Source organism: Uloborus diversus, chromosome 4 (assembly GCF_026930045.1).
Source record: "Uloborus diversus isolate 005 chromosome 4, Udiv.v.3.1, whole genome shotgun sequence".
NCBI lineage: Eukaryota > Metazoa > Arthropoda > Arachnida > Araneae > Uloboridae > Uloborus > Uloborus diversus.
The window spans coordinates 74,933,096-74,950,401 of NC_072734.1; the positions used below are offsets into that span (position 1 = coordinate 74,933,096).

Sequence of the window (17,306 nt, forward strand, 5' to 3'; positions counted from 1 at the left end):
TCCTACTGCAAAAAAAAAAAAAAAAAAAAACATAAAAATACCCTTTAAAACACTCCCCACCCCCCAAATTGCAATGTTGCAGTCTGTGCCTTGACTCCCCCCCCCCTCCTAGGTGGCCACCCCTGGATTAAAGGATAGAAATTGTATTTTCAAAAAATCTTTTAGTACTATAACAATGAATTTCTAACAAGTATCAATTAGTAAGAATTCAGTCCATATGCTTATCCTATTAATGCAAAAAGAATTTGCTAACAAATAATGTATGATGTAAATAGGGAAAGTTTTATGGTAACAATTAGAGACGTACCGAGTAGCACTTTGGCCGAGTAGCCGAGTACCGAGTTACCGAGTACTCGGCCTTTCACTACTCGGCTGAGTTACCAAGTACTAATTACCTTTTAAGAAGGACCACCGACACACATGTAATGAATTTTGAACTTATTGGAATAGTTGTATAGACCTCCTTGTATATATAATAGTTTTTTAAACTAAATTCCTGCTGAAATTTAATTACGCATTATTTAAAACATTTTGTTTATGTCAAAAATTTTACAAAAAAATTATATTTAAAATTAAAAATACAGAAATAAAAGGTATGAATCAAGTTGGAATTAAAACAAATTATACCAATTATAGTTATAGTCTGCCAAACATGAATAATTTTTAAAAGCAAATGAAACAAATGTGCAGGAACACTGCAGACACATGTTTCTGCGATATAAGGAACGTCTTTTTCAGTGCATAAAATGTGAGCTAAAGAATGTAAAGACATTTGACAAAAGAATCCGACTTTTGTCGGATGCCTTAAAAGCCACGAGCTCACACTTTGTGCATTGAAAAAGGAACTCCTTGTAATGCTATAACACATGTCTGTACTGTGCTTTTAACGTTGTTTTATTTCCTTTTATTTTTTAAGCAAAGGTATTTTTATAATTCTTATAACTAATTTTTGTTTGTAGCAAAAATCCATTTTTAATCTAAAAATTCCATATTTTCTATACTTACTTTTTTTGCACAATTTTTAATAAATAAGTTTTATTTACTTTGGGGACATTAAAATAGAGATTTATTCCATTGAAGCATTACAAACTTCATTATTCTCAAAATTTAAAATTGACTTCTATAAATGATTGCAGAATATTATATATGCATGCACTTTTTTATAAATTTTAATATCAGTCTTGGACAATATTCAATTTTTTGCAACTACTCGGTATTGGCCGAGTATCGGATCAAAATTTGGCCGAGTACCGAGTACTCGGCAAATTGGCCGAGTAGGCCGAGTACCGAGTAGTTACCGAGTACTCGGTACGTCTCTAGTAACAATAACCTTCATAGCTAATTCAAAAAACATTATCAAAAAAAAAGTCCTAAACGCGAAGTTCTTTACAGAAATGAAGTGAAAATAACTTTTTTTTCAAACATATAATTAATGAATTAAGTTAACTATCAAAGTTACATTTCAACAATTCATTAAAATTATCAAACAGCATAATTTCTTTCTTTTTTTTTTATTTTATTTTTTTTTTTTTTTTAGATGTAGAAATTATCATTTTTTAGATTGGTAACTTTTTTTACAAGAACTTAACATTTTAGCACTAAAAATAGGCACATGAAATAAGATATTAATTCAAAGTATCTTCATTTACATGAGAAATGCATTGAAAAAAGAAAAAAAAATTACCTCTTTGTTCATATGAAAATCTCTCAATGTGTTTGCCATCATATTTGAGTCTGAAAATACAGATTTGCCTGATAACTTCCATGGACCTGGTGCTGCAGATGTAATAAAGGCATACGCAGATCCATTAATCATCATTCGATTATTCTTTTCACCATTAATTTTTGGCAGTTTGTACATTACATACCTAGTTTTTTTTTTTTTAGAAAAAGGGCCAGTTAAAAATAACGCATTCAACCAACAATTGAAAAACAGAAAAAAAGATATAATAAATCTTTTCACATAGAAAAAATTATGCAACGTATTTTTACACTTGAAACATTAGTAAATGACGATCAATATTTTCAAAAAAAACTTTATAATTCTTCTCACTGTTGCAAATACATACTTAGCAACAGCTTATAATAAGGTGCAAAACAATTACGCTTAGTAAATTTTAAGAGTTTTTTTTTTTTTTTTTTTACAAAAAAAAAAAAAATAAATAAATAATTCACAATTAAAATTATCAAAACTCTTGGGCCAAGATTTTTAGAATTTGGCCAAGGCTTTTGAAATTTGGCTAAGTTTTTGGCTATCAATTTGAAATCCCTAGCGTAAAGCCAGGGATTGTTTTATTAATCCATGTAAACTTGTACAAAAAATTAAAAGCAATTTATGCAACTTGTTCATAATTTATCACAAGAAAAAAAATCTAAATCATTTCACATTTGCTTATACTACCAAAATCACGTCTACTAAACAGCTACTTCAAATCAAAAACGCCACACAACTGTGAAAGAAAAAAAAAACATCAAATGGAGAAAATAAAAACAACAATACACTTTTCAGAAAAACATTTTTTTTTTACCAGTCAACATCTTGGTTTAATTCATCTTTACAGGACAGTCCATTAGAAAATCTGATGCTTGTCATAAAAACGAAAACTCCAATGTGTAGCAAAGTAAAGGTTTTCATAATTGTCAATCAATGTACTATTAAACTTTAACACCAGTCAAAAAAAGATACTATTTACGAAAACAAACATGTCATTGCGTCGGAGTTATACAGCTGTCATGAGAAATAGAGAGGAAATGATATGGAGATTGGCGTATTGAGGAATATATGGACTCCAGCGATAAATTGAAAAAAAAAAAGTTCTTGCTGGTCGCCATGACAACAACGTTTGATATTCCTTTCACGTCAGTTCGTCAAACAAAAGATGGCGACGTTCATAAACAAAGGCTCAACTGCATTCTTCTAATCAGAGTAATAAAAGTTTTTATGATCAGGTTTGTTTATACTGCCGTGCTAAGCGCAAAAGTCGTATCTGCGTTTTGAGATAAGATGGTTTTGAGAATTGTAACTGAAAGTAGAGTTTTTTGAGAGGAATGTAAAGAGGATAGGAGTGCGACTGCACTTCGTCGCTTCTTTTTCTTTTTGTTTTTCGGTATTTGTCCGCTAGTTCATTTGGTTAAATAACACTATGGACTTTGGAATGCATCCGAACTAGGCCTAACTCGGAAATTTTGTTTAGTGATTGGCTGCCGAGCGAGGTGGTCCCGTTGTATGTCCGCCTACTGTTTATAAGACTCTACTCGGCCTTGGTCTTTCTCTCCTATTGGCTTCGTAGTTCTCGAATACAGGACTGTTTTTCACGAATGAATTTTCTACTTGCTCTGGGAGCAAGCAAGTCCCCTTTCGGTGATGAGTTTGCCACTTCATGTTTTCGTTTCCTAGGTAAGGTGCCTTTTGCTTTTTGCTTGCTTTCTCCTTTTGTATGCATGCTCTCACATCCTCATGTAGCCCCACAAATACACTAAAGAAATACCAAATGCGGACATTGTAAAAACAGCATTTGAAAATGGCGTCACCTCGTTCCCCATATTTTTATCGGGTATCGACACAGAAAAAATCCCTCGTAACAAACCGAAGCTTATCAAGGCTGAATTAATGGCAAAAATCAAACGCTCCAATGAGATAAATAGTATCAACTTCACCAGAACTGACAGCCTTTTGATTATCACTGATAGCTTTGAATGTGCTAAAGAAATCACATCAAAATAACCACCATACTTAATATAAAAGTCCAAGCCCATCTAATCATTGAAAACTACACCTCACGCTTCCTCCTTAGGGACATCAATAATGACATAGGACTAACCGACCTGACATCTGAACTGGAACTAGAAAATAAAATTATCATATTGGAAGCTCGTCGCTTTCAGAAAAATACCCGTCAGGGGCAGATACCGACGGAAATGATATTAATCACAATCATAGGGCACAAAGTGCCTGAGTATATTAAATTGTTCATGATGAGAAAAAAAATATCTCTATTCATTGACAAGCCAAGACAATGCAGCAACTGTTTATCTTTCTTCCATATCACCAGCAAATGCACAGAGGCAAGTAAGTGCATAAATTGCGGAGATAGACACAAAGAGATATGTACTTTCCCTCCAAAATGTATCAACTGCGAAAATGCACACCCAGCAAATTTCAATCTATGCCCAAAGAGGATAAAAGAAGCTGAAATAATGGCATTCAAATGCATCAATCACTTAAGTTTAAGTGAAGCTAGAAGAAGAATAAAAAGTAACAACACCACTTATGCTAAGATTACTGCTAAGGGCGAGGAAAATAAATTCATAACTAAAGAGGTAATGGACAAAGCCATTCAAGAAAGAATGGAAAAATTCGAATCCAAAATTAGGGCTGAATTCATCAGCCAAATCAGCCAGCTACAAACATCAATTGAAATGGTGATGAAAAACTATATACTTCAAATAAACACCAACGTGGCGAAAATGCTACAAAATTTAGTTACCAACTCTGGTAATAAAAAAATAATATCCTTTCAAAACATGGACTCCAAAATCGACTGGAACGCCTTTAAGAGGCAAAGAGGGGACACGGATTGTTTAGAAGACGAAAATCAGATGGATCATGAGGCTCTTGGGCCGGTCCCTGCTGCTTCTTCTCTTGTGGAATGTTAGTTTTCTCGGCCGCTTTCTGGTGCGCTTGCTCTTTTCCTTTTTTCGTCCTGTTTTCCCTTTTGTTTCCCATGGCAGGTTGCTACTTCTTACAGTGGAATGCTAGAAGCGTCACTAACAAGGGCACCTGGCTGAACACGGAATATTTTTTGGGCGCTGATGTTATCGCCATTCAAGAAACTTTTTTAAATAATCAAATTAATTTTAATTTAAAAGATAAGACCATCTTTCGTAAGGACAGGGGAAACCGTCCTGGGGGCGGGCTCATTACGGCTGTCAGTACAAAATATTCTGCTAAAATTATCAACATCACCCTACCTATCTCCAATGTTGAAGTACTTGGAATTGATATTTTTTACAAAAAAAAAACCTAAAAATTTTTAATATCTACTCTCCATCCGGCTCGTGGAACAAAAACTGGCTCTCTACCTTTCAACAATATTTGACCCCTCCTTTTTTAATTATGGGGGACTTCAATATCCACCACACCTCCCTTGGCAGTGATAATGACTCCCGGGATGCTGAAACAGTAATCGACTGGATAATTAACAACAACATGGTTCTTTTAAACTGCAGTACTCCCGCGTACTAATCAAACGACAATAAACCTGCTATCCTGGACTTAACAATCACATCATTGGACCTTTACAATAATCTATCATACGAAGTAATTGCCGATAATTTTGACAGCGACCATCACTCTATCAAAATAAACATTCCGCATCTTGGGAGTCATTACCAAAACAGATGGAAAATAAACTGGAAGCATTTCAACTCTGACTTAAACAAATACCTTAATGATGCCAACAACATTAATATTAACGAATTTAATAATATCATAGAAAAAAACCTTTTTAAAAACAGCAAGAATGAAATTAGAAAAACAAGCAGCAATAATCCCTGGTGGAACAGAGAATGCAGCTTTCTCCTTGGCCAAAAAAGAAAATATCATCGACTATCAAGAAACTCTTTAAACCGTGATGCATGGGGAAAATATAAACAAATAGGGGCAAAACTAAGAAGATTATGTAATTGTTTAAGAAGAATTTATTGGAATAAGACCATTAACATGGCAAAGGAAAATCACAGCATATATAAAATTCTAAAGAGTCTTAATAACAGAACGTATGAAGACACAAAATCTCACTTTATCCTAAATACGCCTGCGGGAGAGCTCCATTCACCTGTTGCCCAAGCGAATGCGTTCAGTAAATTTTTTATGCATCAGAAAATCAACGAATTTATTCCCCTAGACCTCAGTGGAAACTGTGATTTAGATGCACCTTTCACTTTAAACGATCTAAAGGAAGCAATCAATCAAAACAGGAATTCTGCCCCCGGACCTGATAAAATATCTGCAAAAGCATTAAAAAATATTTCAGCAAATAACCAGAATAAAATTCTGAATCTCTGGAATACCGGAGAGGTCCCAAACTCCTTTAAAAATGCATATATAGTTCCAATTCACAAAAAAGGGAAGAATAAAGAAGACATAAACTCGTACAGACCAATCTCACTCACATCTACTCTCGCTAAAACTGTCGAACGCATGATCTTAACCAGGCTGACAAACCATAGTATTCAACAGAATCTTTTCCCTCCCAATCAATACGGCTTTATACCTTTTAGGGGCTGCGATGTAATTTTGTCAGAAATCCATCATGATCTGTTCGAAGCAAGAAATAAAGGTCGGTTCACCTTCCTCGTCGCATTGGATCTTAAGGGAGCCTATGATGCTGTTTGGCATGATGGTCTAATATGGAAATTGCTACAAAACGGAATACAAGGCAAAACTGCTCTATGGATACACAACTTCATCAGCCACAGATCTGCCCAGGTCAGATGGAGAGATCATTTCTCAACTAATATAACATCACAAAGAAGAGTCCCACAAGGCGCTTATATAAAATTCTAAAGAGTCTTAATAACAGAACGTATGAAGACACAAAATCTCACTTTATCCTAAATACGCCTGCGGGAGAGCATTTAGGATAAAGTTCTTTTCCAAATTTACATCAACGATCTTTGCCTCCTACATCTTAAAAATGTAAAAATAATCACTTACGCTGATGATATTTTTATCTTAGGCTCAGGTGTGGACATTGACAACACACTCAATGACGTTCAAAATTCGCTAAATAAAGTATATTCCTGGTGTAAAACTTGGCACATGACGATTGTACCAGAGAAATGTGTGGCAGTTAATTTTTCAAGTAAAAGAAAGAAGACAGATCGTAATTTATCTATAAACCAAGACACCATCGAATGGAGGGAAGATATCAGAATATTAGGCATTTACTTCAATCATAACTTCACCTTCAAATCACACCTAAACTACTTAGCCAAAAAAGTCTTTAAATATACTAACATTCTAAAAGTTGTCGCCTCGAACAGATGGGGAGCAAGAACAAAAAATCTTCTAAAAATTGCGAATAGCTGCATCAAGAGCAAGATTAATTTTGGCAGTCATATCTACTCATCTTCTTCCCAGACAAATAAAAATAAAATTGAAATAATATACCATGCTGCTCTACGAGTAGCAACTGGTCTCCCAAAATTCACCCCAATCCCAATCCTACTTAGAGAAGCAAATGAGACCTCCTGCAGCCAAACACATGAGCTCAAATCTGAGATGTTTTTTATCAGACAAGTTGCCTTGGACAAGCTCTCACCAATCAGGAAAACACTTCTCTCTTATGAGATTAAAAAAATCCCTACCAAATTAGAAAAAACTCCTTTAGGAATTCGGAAAAAAAATTTACTGACAGACCTAAACATCTATCCCAGCCAATGCATACCTATTTGTATTCCTTCAAATATTAATCCAAACAGAACTACAATTTCCCTCAAGTCCCTTCCTTTCCAAAAAAAATGATATTCCAAGGCAACTAATTAGCAAAGCTTTCGACGACTACTGCTCCACCCACTGGAAAGACTGCCAGATTATAGCAACTGATGCATCAAAAACCCAATACTCTACAGCAATAGGGGTCCACAATTCAAATTCAAACGAAAATATAAAGGGAAAAATTTCTAACATGAACTCCATCTTCACTGCTGAAGGGCTCGCTCTATGGCTCGCTATTGTTCGTTTCGGAAACACAGGTCCAAAGATAATATTCTGCTCCGACAGTCTGTCAGTCCTTTCTGCCCTCGAAAGAGCTAACAATAAGTCTCCCCACATCATCACGATGATTACAAAAAGTATTGCCAATCACACTTCAATCGGTCATACACTCGAGTTCGTTTGGACCCCTGCCCACGTGGGAATCAAAGCAAATGAAACTGCAGACAGACTAGCTAGCATGGGATACGGGGAAAATATCATTCTCAACTGGATTGCCCCTGAAGACATAATACAGAACCTGAAACAAAAGTACAGAGATAAAGCGACAACTTCCTGGAACAGATCTAAATACTATATCGGATACAGCCACTTAAATGGTCAAGGAAACAGCAAACACAATTTAACAAAAAATCGATATGAAGATGTCCTGCTATCAAGAGCTCAAACCCAGACAGCCACATATCTCCAAACTACTTCCTATAGATATCTAAGGGATAACAAGCTGAACATTGACCTTATCCAACAGATATCTATAGCATATCCGAATGTCCAAGAGAATATCCACCAGAGGTAAAAAGGTTGCAACGTCTGGAATCCAAGCGACGTCGAGATATCTCGATCTCCCTTGGATATGCTGGAGATATGGAAGGGAGGTTTTGGATAGCTCTTGGATATGCTATAGATATCTCTTTCATGTTCAAACGATATTATATCCAGATAGCTCTAGGATATCGTATAGTTATGAAATAGATATGCATTTTAAATCTCGTAGATGTATATGAGATATCAAAAGCGACGTTCTTTGGATTTGATGTAGTTTTAAATATACTTTAAAGCTGTAAGCAAAATTACAAGTTTAAAAATCGCATTTTTTTGTATTAAAAAATAAATTATTTATAAATATCTTCATTTTCAAGGCCCAATGCAGTTAGAACAGCCCATTTGCTGATAATATGAGTAAAAGTGTTGATATTTATAACTAACTCATCTGTTAATACATAAAGTTATGATTTTTAAACCTGTAAATTTTCTTACAGCTTTAAAATATTAAACAAATTAGTAACATGTCTTTCACTGTATATTCTTACGAATATTTTTAATTTCCACAATATTGTAAACGATGTCTTATTTTTCAAATAGTATGAAGTTGTAAAGATTTAGGGCTTTAGAAATCGAAGTTTTTTTAAACTTATGAATAAGTTATTTATAAATATATACAATTTTACAAGCTCAATGCAGTATAACAGCCATGTTATTGATAGTTATTTATAAATAACTTATTTATTAATACAAAAAATTGAGTTTTTATATCTGTCTTACAAACTTTGTAGTAATTACTTACAGATTTCCTTTTTTTTTCTTTCATACAAAGGATGAGTTTTCCCTCATTTCTCCTCCAATAATATAAAGAAAAAGTAATCATAACTGAAATAATAGCATTGTGACTGAATTTAGGTAATGTTTAATTTTTAAATAAAAAAGGTCTTTTAGCATAAAATTCAAGATTTATGTCAAACAAAGCAATAAACAATGTTTGCTTTTATGCTAGACAGTTAAAAACGCACTAAAGCAAAATTTAAAAAAAAAAAAAAAAAAAAAAAAAAAAAAAAAAAAAAACCTTCAAAGTAAAAATTACCATCTCTTAATTTTATTTTGTTCTTGAGATAACTCTTTTTTCAATTATTATTTTCCTTTTTGGAAGTTTACATATTTGGCCATTGGTTTTTGCAACTTCAAAATTTAATAAAAATTCCCTGCATTTTCCAGAGTTGTAAAAAGATTATTAAAATTTCCAGGACTTTTGAATTTCCTGTACTCTCCCTGCTTTTTCAGGTTTCTCTAACCCTGTATAATCAAATTATGTACATTGTGTTTGGAACTGTAATCTTGACTTCATTCTACTTTTTGAGAAGCTGAAAAATTATATCGTATAACAATTTTATAATGTATAAAAATTATATCTTATGACAAATATTTTTGTGAAATGAATCCTTTTATAAAAAATTTAGAGAAACCGACAGAAATAGCTCAAAGATCTTTATTTACATACACATAAACAAGTACTGTACATAAAAAAAAAAAATAATAGATTGGGAAGACTAGTATCTACAGCTGATCTTTGACCAGCCATCTTTGAATTATGCCTTGCCTTCGCATGGCGCATGAAATTAGCTAGTTATGATACAAAAATAAACAAGTTTATGCTAGAAAAAAATTTCAACCGTTAAACCATTATGTTAGTTTTGCTAAAAAAAGAACATAGTTATGTCAAAAACATACTATAACGATTGAAAAGAAATGATGCTAAATAATTATTCACCTACAAATTTTATTAATACGAATTATTAAGCAAAGCATAAAATCACAGCTAAAATTCAAAATAATTAGAATGCAAATTAAACCAACGTATATCAAAAATATATGCACGATAACATGAAGGAATAAACTAATACAAATTAATACATAATACAAACTCAAAGTATCGAGTAGGGCTCGACCGATGGCATTTTTTGGCTGATGGGCCGATGCCGATTGTTGGCCGATTGTTCAAAGATGGCCGATGGCCGATGGCCGATCGTTTTCCTCTAAATGGCCGATGGCCGATGCTGTTGGCCGATGGCAAAAAGAAGAAAAAAATCTAACAGAAATACATTGATAAGATTGTTAAGGATTTAAAGGATCAATGATTCATTTCACTTTACTTCCTTTCTACGAATAAGGAATTGTAATCACCAAAAACAAAATCAGATTTTGACCTATATTTTTATTTTACGATCACCCAATTTAAACTTCACAAATTTCTTCGGCACATCTGTACTTGCATATGTACCTAAGATCATATGGATTATCGAAATATCCATTTTGAATGCCTCCTTAGTTAATTATCGCAAATTCTCCTGTGATGACTTCATGTGCGTAAACTTGCGTCACTCAAAAACGTTATGAAATCTTAAGTTGAAAACTCATACGTACGTAGTATGATCTAAAAGTTCGAGGACATGTTGTATTAAACTTTACCCTGAAAAGTTCATATTACCGAAGTACATCTATCTACAAAATAGTCACCTTGAACGACTATGCACTTCTGCCAACGTTTATAGCTTTAAGAAGGACTCCTGGAGGACATTTATCGCAACTTCCTGTAAGGCCCCTCTGCTGCTTTCAATTCACCGTGGGGAAAAGGCGACTTTCATGTTGAGGCTGCACGGTTCGATTGGTAAATACCCTGATATGACAAACAAATAACATAACATTTCGTCGGACTTAGCTTCGTGTGATTTTTACCTGTTCAAAGAAAAAAAATATTTGCATGGACGCCGCTTTCTTCCGTCAGGAGAAGATAAAGCTGCATCACAGAAGGTAGCGAAAAATGGCTTCCAGGAGTGTTTCCAAAAGTGATATGAACAGTGGCAGAAGTATAGTCCCTCAAGGTGACCTTTTAAAGGTGCATGTGCTTCGGTAATGTGAACTATTCTGGGTAAGGTTTTATACAGCTTGTCCCAGAACTTTTGGATCGTACTACGTACAATCTGTATAGGGTGTAGTTATACTTCTCCTTTTTTGACTGCTGTATGATGGGAAAAAAAAAGGAAGAAAAACAAAAAGACTGTTTAATAACCAATTGATTTTTTTTTTTAATTGAACATTTAACTAAGATTTCAGTAATATTGTAATAATGTATGGTTTTAGGTACACTAAAAATGGTTAAAAAGTATTAAATTATGTTGTTTAATCATTCAAAAAAAATTAAGAATAAAACTATGAAACCGTCAACAAATTACGCAAAGTGGAAAGATTGCACGTAGACATTTTTTAGTCATCAAATTAAACAAAAAAGGTAACAGATAAATTACAATAGTAAATCATAATAGGAATTTTTATACTTATTTAAAATTTATGAATAGAAAAGTTTGCATTTTTCAAAAAAGCTCTAATAGTGACATAAATTTTGCGGAAAAAAGAAATAACCATGAAAAGAGCGAGGTTCTTAAAACGCAGTTGCAATAAACAAACTCAATATTTACACCAAGTTAATAACTGAACACATGTACTACTTGATTTGATGTTTGCACACGTAATATTGAACAATTTGATTATATAATCTTTTATGAAGCACTACAAACAAGTTCATATTAAATTTTTCAATTTAACAATAATTTTCTGAAATGTAAAAAATTGCATAATAGAAAATCCTTGAAACTTTTTTATAACATATTATCAAAAATATGATGAAAATGAAAGTAACTTATATATTGATTTTATATAAATACTTAAAAATAGTTACTTACAACAGAAAAGAAATCGATCGCTATTAATGATGCAAAGATGGCGCATTACGAAATATAGGTGAAACAAGTATAAAAAATACGCAAATTGCCATTTCTTGACAAAAATATAAATGATCGCTAAATATTTAAGAAATGCTTGAAACGACGAGGGTGGGTTAGGGGGGTCACCCTCTGGTTTTGGAGTAACTCACAACATTAAACTTCGGCCCCAACTTTGGCCTCATTTTTTTAGCACAGAACCGCTACCACCAACGCCTCGGAAGAGTTTCTGAATCTACTTCAGCATTTCCGAAGAAAAAATTCAAAAGACCCTTTGATTTCCAAATTATGCCACTATTCAAAACGTCTTTAATCAATTTCGTACATTAATGCTCTAAATTCTTCCTAAACAATTGATAAAGTTTGAAAAACAAAATCTCTAATTTTATGAATGGTGTTAGATTTCAACAACTCAGAAGTATAACCAGAGTTTGATTTCAGAAATTGAGGGAGTGGGAGGAGGGGCACGCAAGTGTTCTCGGAAATACAAAAAGTAGTCGTAAAAAATAGAATTCAAAATAATCATAAACATTGAGAAGAAAAACCCCTTTAAAACTTGCACCCTAGTTTGTTTTGACGTGCAGTCACGGATTTAAAACATGGCAAATGTTGCAATTGCGCAAGAGGCCCCATAACCACAGGGGCACCGTAGGAGTTACAAAATTGCTTATGATAAATGTTTTACAACTTTTGTGATAGAGAAATAGGGCCCCAAAATGTATTTCGACGGGCCCAAAACTTGTTGCTCCGCCGAAGCGATACAGAAAAAACTGCATTACTGTGATTCATATTACAAATATCGAAAAATTAAAAATTACCGTCGGTTCAACGGGAATGAAACAAAACCGATTTCGTCATCTCATATTTGTTTCCATGGTCTCCAAGTTGCCACCAAATGATCGTCAGTCTGAGACGCTATATTAGTTTTGCATTTAAATAAGTAATTAATAGCCACAAAAAATGAGTAGATAGGCTTTTTAGAACACCCGATCGAAAACAAAAAGGGAAGTGCACAACTGGAACGTACGCACACCCCACATGCGAAAATTTAGCCTTCTACAGCTTACCATTTTTGAGTTATGACTTATGAGAGATGCATACGTACTTCCAGCCGCAAGAAACAACGCAATAATTAACTTGTTTGGGACCTGAATGCAGTATTAAAAACTCTTTTAGCTGTGGCTAAAATAGAAATTCATACTGAAATTTAAGTAAACAATTCTATAAGAAAACAATAACTCCCTTTACTTTGTATCAAAAAGTAAAACAAGAAAGGTCCCTTTTTTTTTCAAAAACATCGGCCAATTCCATCGGCTTTTCAATGTTTTTTAAGGCCGATGGGCCGATGTTTCCTGCAAGTTAGCATCGGCCGCCGATGCCGATGCCGATGGCTAAATTGTTGAACCATCGGCGCCGATGCATCGGCCAGGCCGATGCATCGGTCGAGTCCTAGTATCGAGCACAGCGATCGTTTGCGTTCAAAACAGAACACAAGAAGCCAGAGAAGTAGCGTGGCTGCTCGACTCGGACTGATTAACCACGTTTTGTAAAATGTGGAGAGTACGAGGCCTCAAGCGTTTAAGTTACAGTTAATTAACACTATGCCACACATTTCAATGCAATAAAAAATATTGTTTTTTAACTAAAACATGGAAAGTAAAACAATTTCACGCAGATGTCTGAATGTAAATAAACCCTACAATATCTATAAGTCAAATATCTAAGAGATATCTTGAAAAAGATATATCCTAGACATTTGCTATGTAACATGAAGGTTATCGAATAGTTATCTACAGGATATCTAAATATCTATATCTGAAACATGTAAAAGTCTGGATATCTCACAGATGTGGAAAAGATCCAAATCCACGATTTGGATATTCCCAAATGTCCAGTGGATATCCGAATATCCATATCTAAAACATGTAACAGTCTGGATATCTAGTAGATATTAGAAACTCCAAATCCATGACTTGGATATTCTTGGATGTCTGCCAGATAACTAAAATATCCAGCAGATATCTCGATATGTGGTGGATCTTTTGGATGTCTAACAGATATTTGTGGTTGTCTGGGAACCCGTACCACTCTCACTCAATTCAACCAGCATCGAATCAAACATAGTAACTCCCCTCTGTGCTTAACATGTAATACTCCTGATACAGTAGACCATGCCATTCTTGTCTGCAATAAATATAATAAGAAAAGAGACAGAATTCACGCCTATATGGGATGTGTCCCCTTGTCCTTCTCTCTTGTTTTCTCGGCCGCTCATGCTTCTCGCCGCTTGATGTCCCTTCTCATTGATTTGCTCAAGGCTATTGATTCATAATTTCCTTTTCCTTTTGGCGTTCTCCTTCCTGGGCTTCCCTCTAGTTGGGATTAAGCTTTGTTTCCTTTTTGCATCTTTCTTGCCCTCTGCCCTCAGCCTCTCGTTCTTTATTGTTTTGTCGAATTTTCTGATTATTGAACCTTGTCCTTCCTTTTGTTTCAAGTAGAAACAGGAAAAAATTTTGGAGTAATAGATATGAAGCCACTGTGTTAGAGTGAAGCATATACCTCAAAATAGAGAAGAAGAAGAAGAAATCGTATCTGCAGCTGAGGTCAAAACGAAAAACTGCTATTTAAAGTTCTACGCCTCCATGTATTTGATCCAGATTTCACTTTTTTAGATTTTTTTAAAAAATAGTTCCAATTCACAAATGACAATAAAACATTGCATAGGGGTAAAACATGTTATAAAGAACCACCTCGTGACAATAACTCAATTTTGACAAAAAGTGTAGATACCACTTTTGTGCTTAGCACGGCAGTATACTTCAAGATATAAAACCAACGTATGCACATAAAAAGCATAAGGACCAAATAAAACCAAAAAAATTAGCAGAGAAAAGGACACAGCGCTTTCCATGGTTCTTTAAAAATTCAATAAATGATTAAAACCCTAAAATTTATTGAAATACTTCAGAATATAAGGATATAGATTTACTAAGTTGCTCAATTATTCGTCCAGAAACGGAGATCTCGGGACTTTGCGGCCATTGCATGAACTAATCAGTTATTTCTGATAGAAAAATTGAAAGTTTTAAAAGCGAGATCTTTAGTTATGTAGAGAAGGAAGAAGGTTGGGGGACGGCCCCTGAATTGAAATTGAGGTTATACAAAAACGCAGCTTTGAACGGCATGACAATATTGAAAGAAAGTCTGTCAGAGGCTACCTTCCTCTTAAAGTTTCACAGTTCTTATTTATGAAAACGCAGTATTTGATAATGTTAGAACTCTTCCCTCGGCAATTTCTTGAAATTGAAATAGAACGAAGATTTTAGTATGTTGGAAATGGGGGGGGGGGGATCTGGGGCACTGTTTTTGATGACGCAAGGGAAGAGTCAGAATTCAGGGAACCCCGGTGAATTTCCAAAAACTTAATTTTCGAGGGCTTTTGATGATGAGTTAGAGTGTGAGTGTCTTTTGTCAGCTTTCTGCTTTAAAATGTTTTAAAGTAAAGTCCTAAATGCGAAATTTATGACGCGATCTTTAAAATGGAGTTCCATATAACCCTCTTTATGAGTATGGAAATGGATAAAGTTTAAGCTCTCCCTCGACTTTTTTTTTTTTTTTTTTTTTTTAATAGTTTTAAATCTTAAAACGAAAATGTAGACTTGCCTTTAGTGTTGGTTACCCCGAAATTTTTTCGAAGTTGAAGCTAAACGCGGAAATGTAGACCATCTTTCTTGACGTTGGGCGCAGGGTTTTGAAGTCATTCTTTAAGTTTTGCAAAATTGAAGGTCTCGCATTATTTTAGATTACCATCCATGATGTTTGGGGAGGGAGGTTCCCCCAAAAAGTTTTTCGACACTGTACTTTTAAAAACTAATTTTTAAACTATCTTTGGTGATGTTCGGAGGTATGGTGATGTGGCGAGCCCACATCCGGAAATTTTCCGAATTTTAAGTAATTAAAAGCGGTTGTACGCCATCTTTGGTTACGTAAGACGGGGTTTAGAGATTTTGTTATTTTAACTCTCTCATTCTCTCTATTTTTTCACTTTTCTTTTAATGTAGCATATATTTCAATTGTCCCCGTCCTATATGTTTTTCTCCCTTTTGCTTAATTTTGGAGCTGATATTTTGAACAAAAAGTATAAATGCCTATTTGTCGGCAGCTCCTAAGCTATCGTGCCTTATTCGTATCTAATCTTTTTTTTTTTTTTTTTTTTTTTTTTTTTTACTGGAGTTTGCCGAGAGTTTCAAAAAAGAAAAAAACCGTCAGAATGTCAGAATTTAGCCCTGGGGCCAGATTAAGCTCTCGGCCGCCCTGCATAAAACATAGGGAATAAGAGGGAAAAACCGAGCTCGATGGGAAGCTCTTTTAGTATTATACAAAAACTGAAGAAAAAAAATGTCCATTTATGAATGCAGTGGATCTAAAATTGATTTGAAAAGCGAAAAAAAAAACGAATTTCTGATAGCGAATTGTTATTGCACTGACGACAACGACAACAAAAGCCAATCCAATAGGGAAGTTTTCGATTTTTCAATTTTATTTTTATATGATAGAGTAACATGTACGAACATCATAGGTGAAAAATTTTTTCTAATACGATAAGTAGTTTTTTTAAAATTAATTTTTAAAGTTCAAGCTCTTGTGACGTCAAATGGCATAGGAAGTGACGTCATCCCCTCTTCCGATAGGGGAGAAGCGAAGGTCACGCATTCGGCTTCGAAGACGAAACGTAAAAGGCTTTCTCCTCTCATTTAACTCCTCGCGTTTCTGGAACATTAAACCTCTCGTCCTCTCGAAAATATTCGAATATCTCATTGGTGTTACTTGAGGAAGATTATTTAGATTGTGCTTTAATGAATCCGGCCTCCATAGTGTGTTCAAAAGGATTATTGAATTTCTAAAAAATAAAAATATCAGCGCGCTCAAAATGTACCTAGCGAAAACAAGGGATCTTCGACGGAAGGCTGCCCATTCGCGCCCTGTGACGTAGGCTCGTGACGTTTCAGAAGCGCGCACTTTTGCGCGTGGACTTTTAAAAATTCATTAAAAATCAACCACGGTGTTTTAAAATTCGGCGATGGTGAATTTTTTAGTTTTGAGGGTCAATTAACAATATATAATAGCCAAAATATGAACATTTAATAGGTTGCAACTTCCCTATTAAGAAAATGAAAACTTGTAAGCTAAAAGTGAAAATTGCAACAATCAACCTCATAGTAAATAACGTGTCGCTTAAGCGATTTACTTTAATCAAT

The 17,306-nt window shown here is 34.2% G+C and overlaps 1 protein-coding gene across 1 annotated transcript in view; it reads right to left on the minus strand.

Moving 5' to 3' along the window:
- The window catches only part of LOC129219672 (deoxyribonuclease-2-like), a 29,742-nt gene extending 26,901 nt beyond the window's left edge, over positions 1 to 2,841 (minus strand). Inside the window, exons 1-2 of the mRNA XM_054853948.1 lie at positions 2,529 to 2,841; positions 1,685 to 1,868 (exon numbers count right to left, since the gene is read on the minus strand). Coding sequence (XP_054709923.1) covers positions 1,685 to 1,868; positions 2,529 to 2,635 — 291 coding nt within the window. The 5' untranslated portion in view covers positions 2,636 to 2,841. The remainder of the gene's footprint in view (positions 1 to 1,684; positions 1,869 to 2,528) is intronic.
- Between the last annotated feature and the right edge of the window lie 14,465 nt (positions 2,842 to 17,306).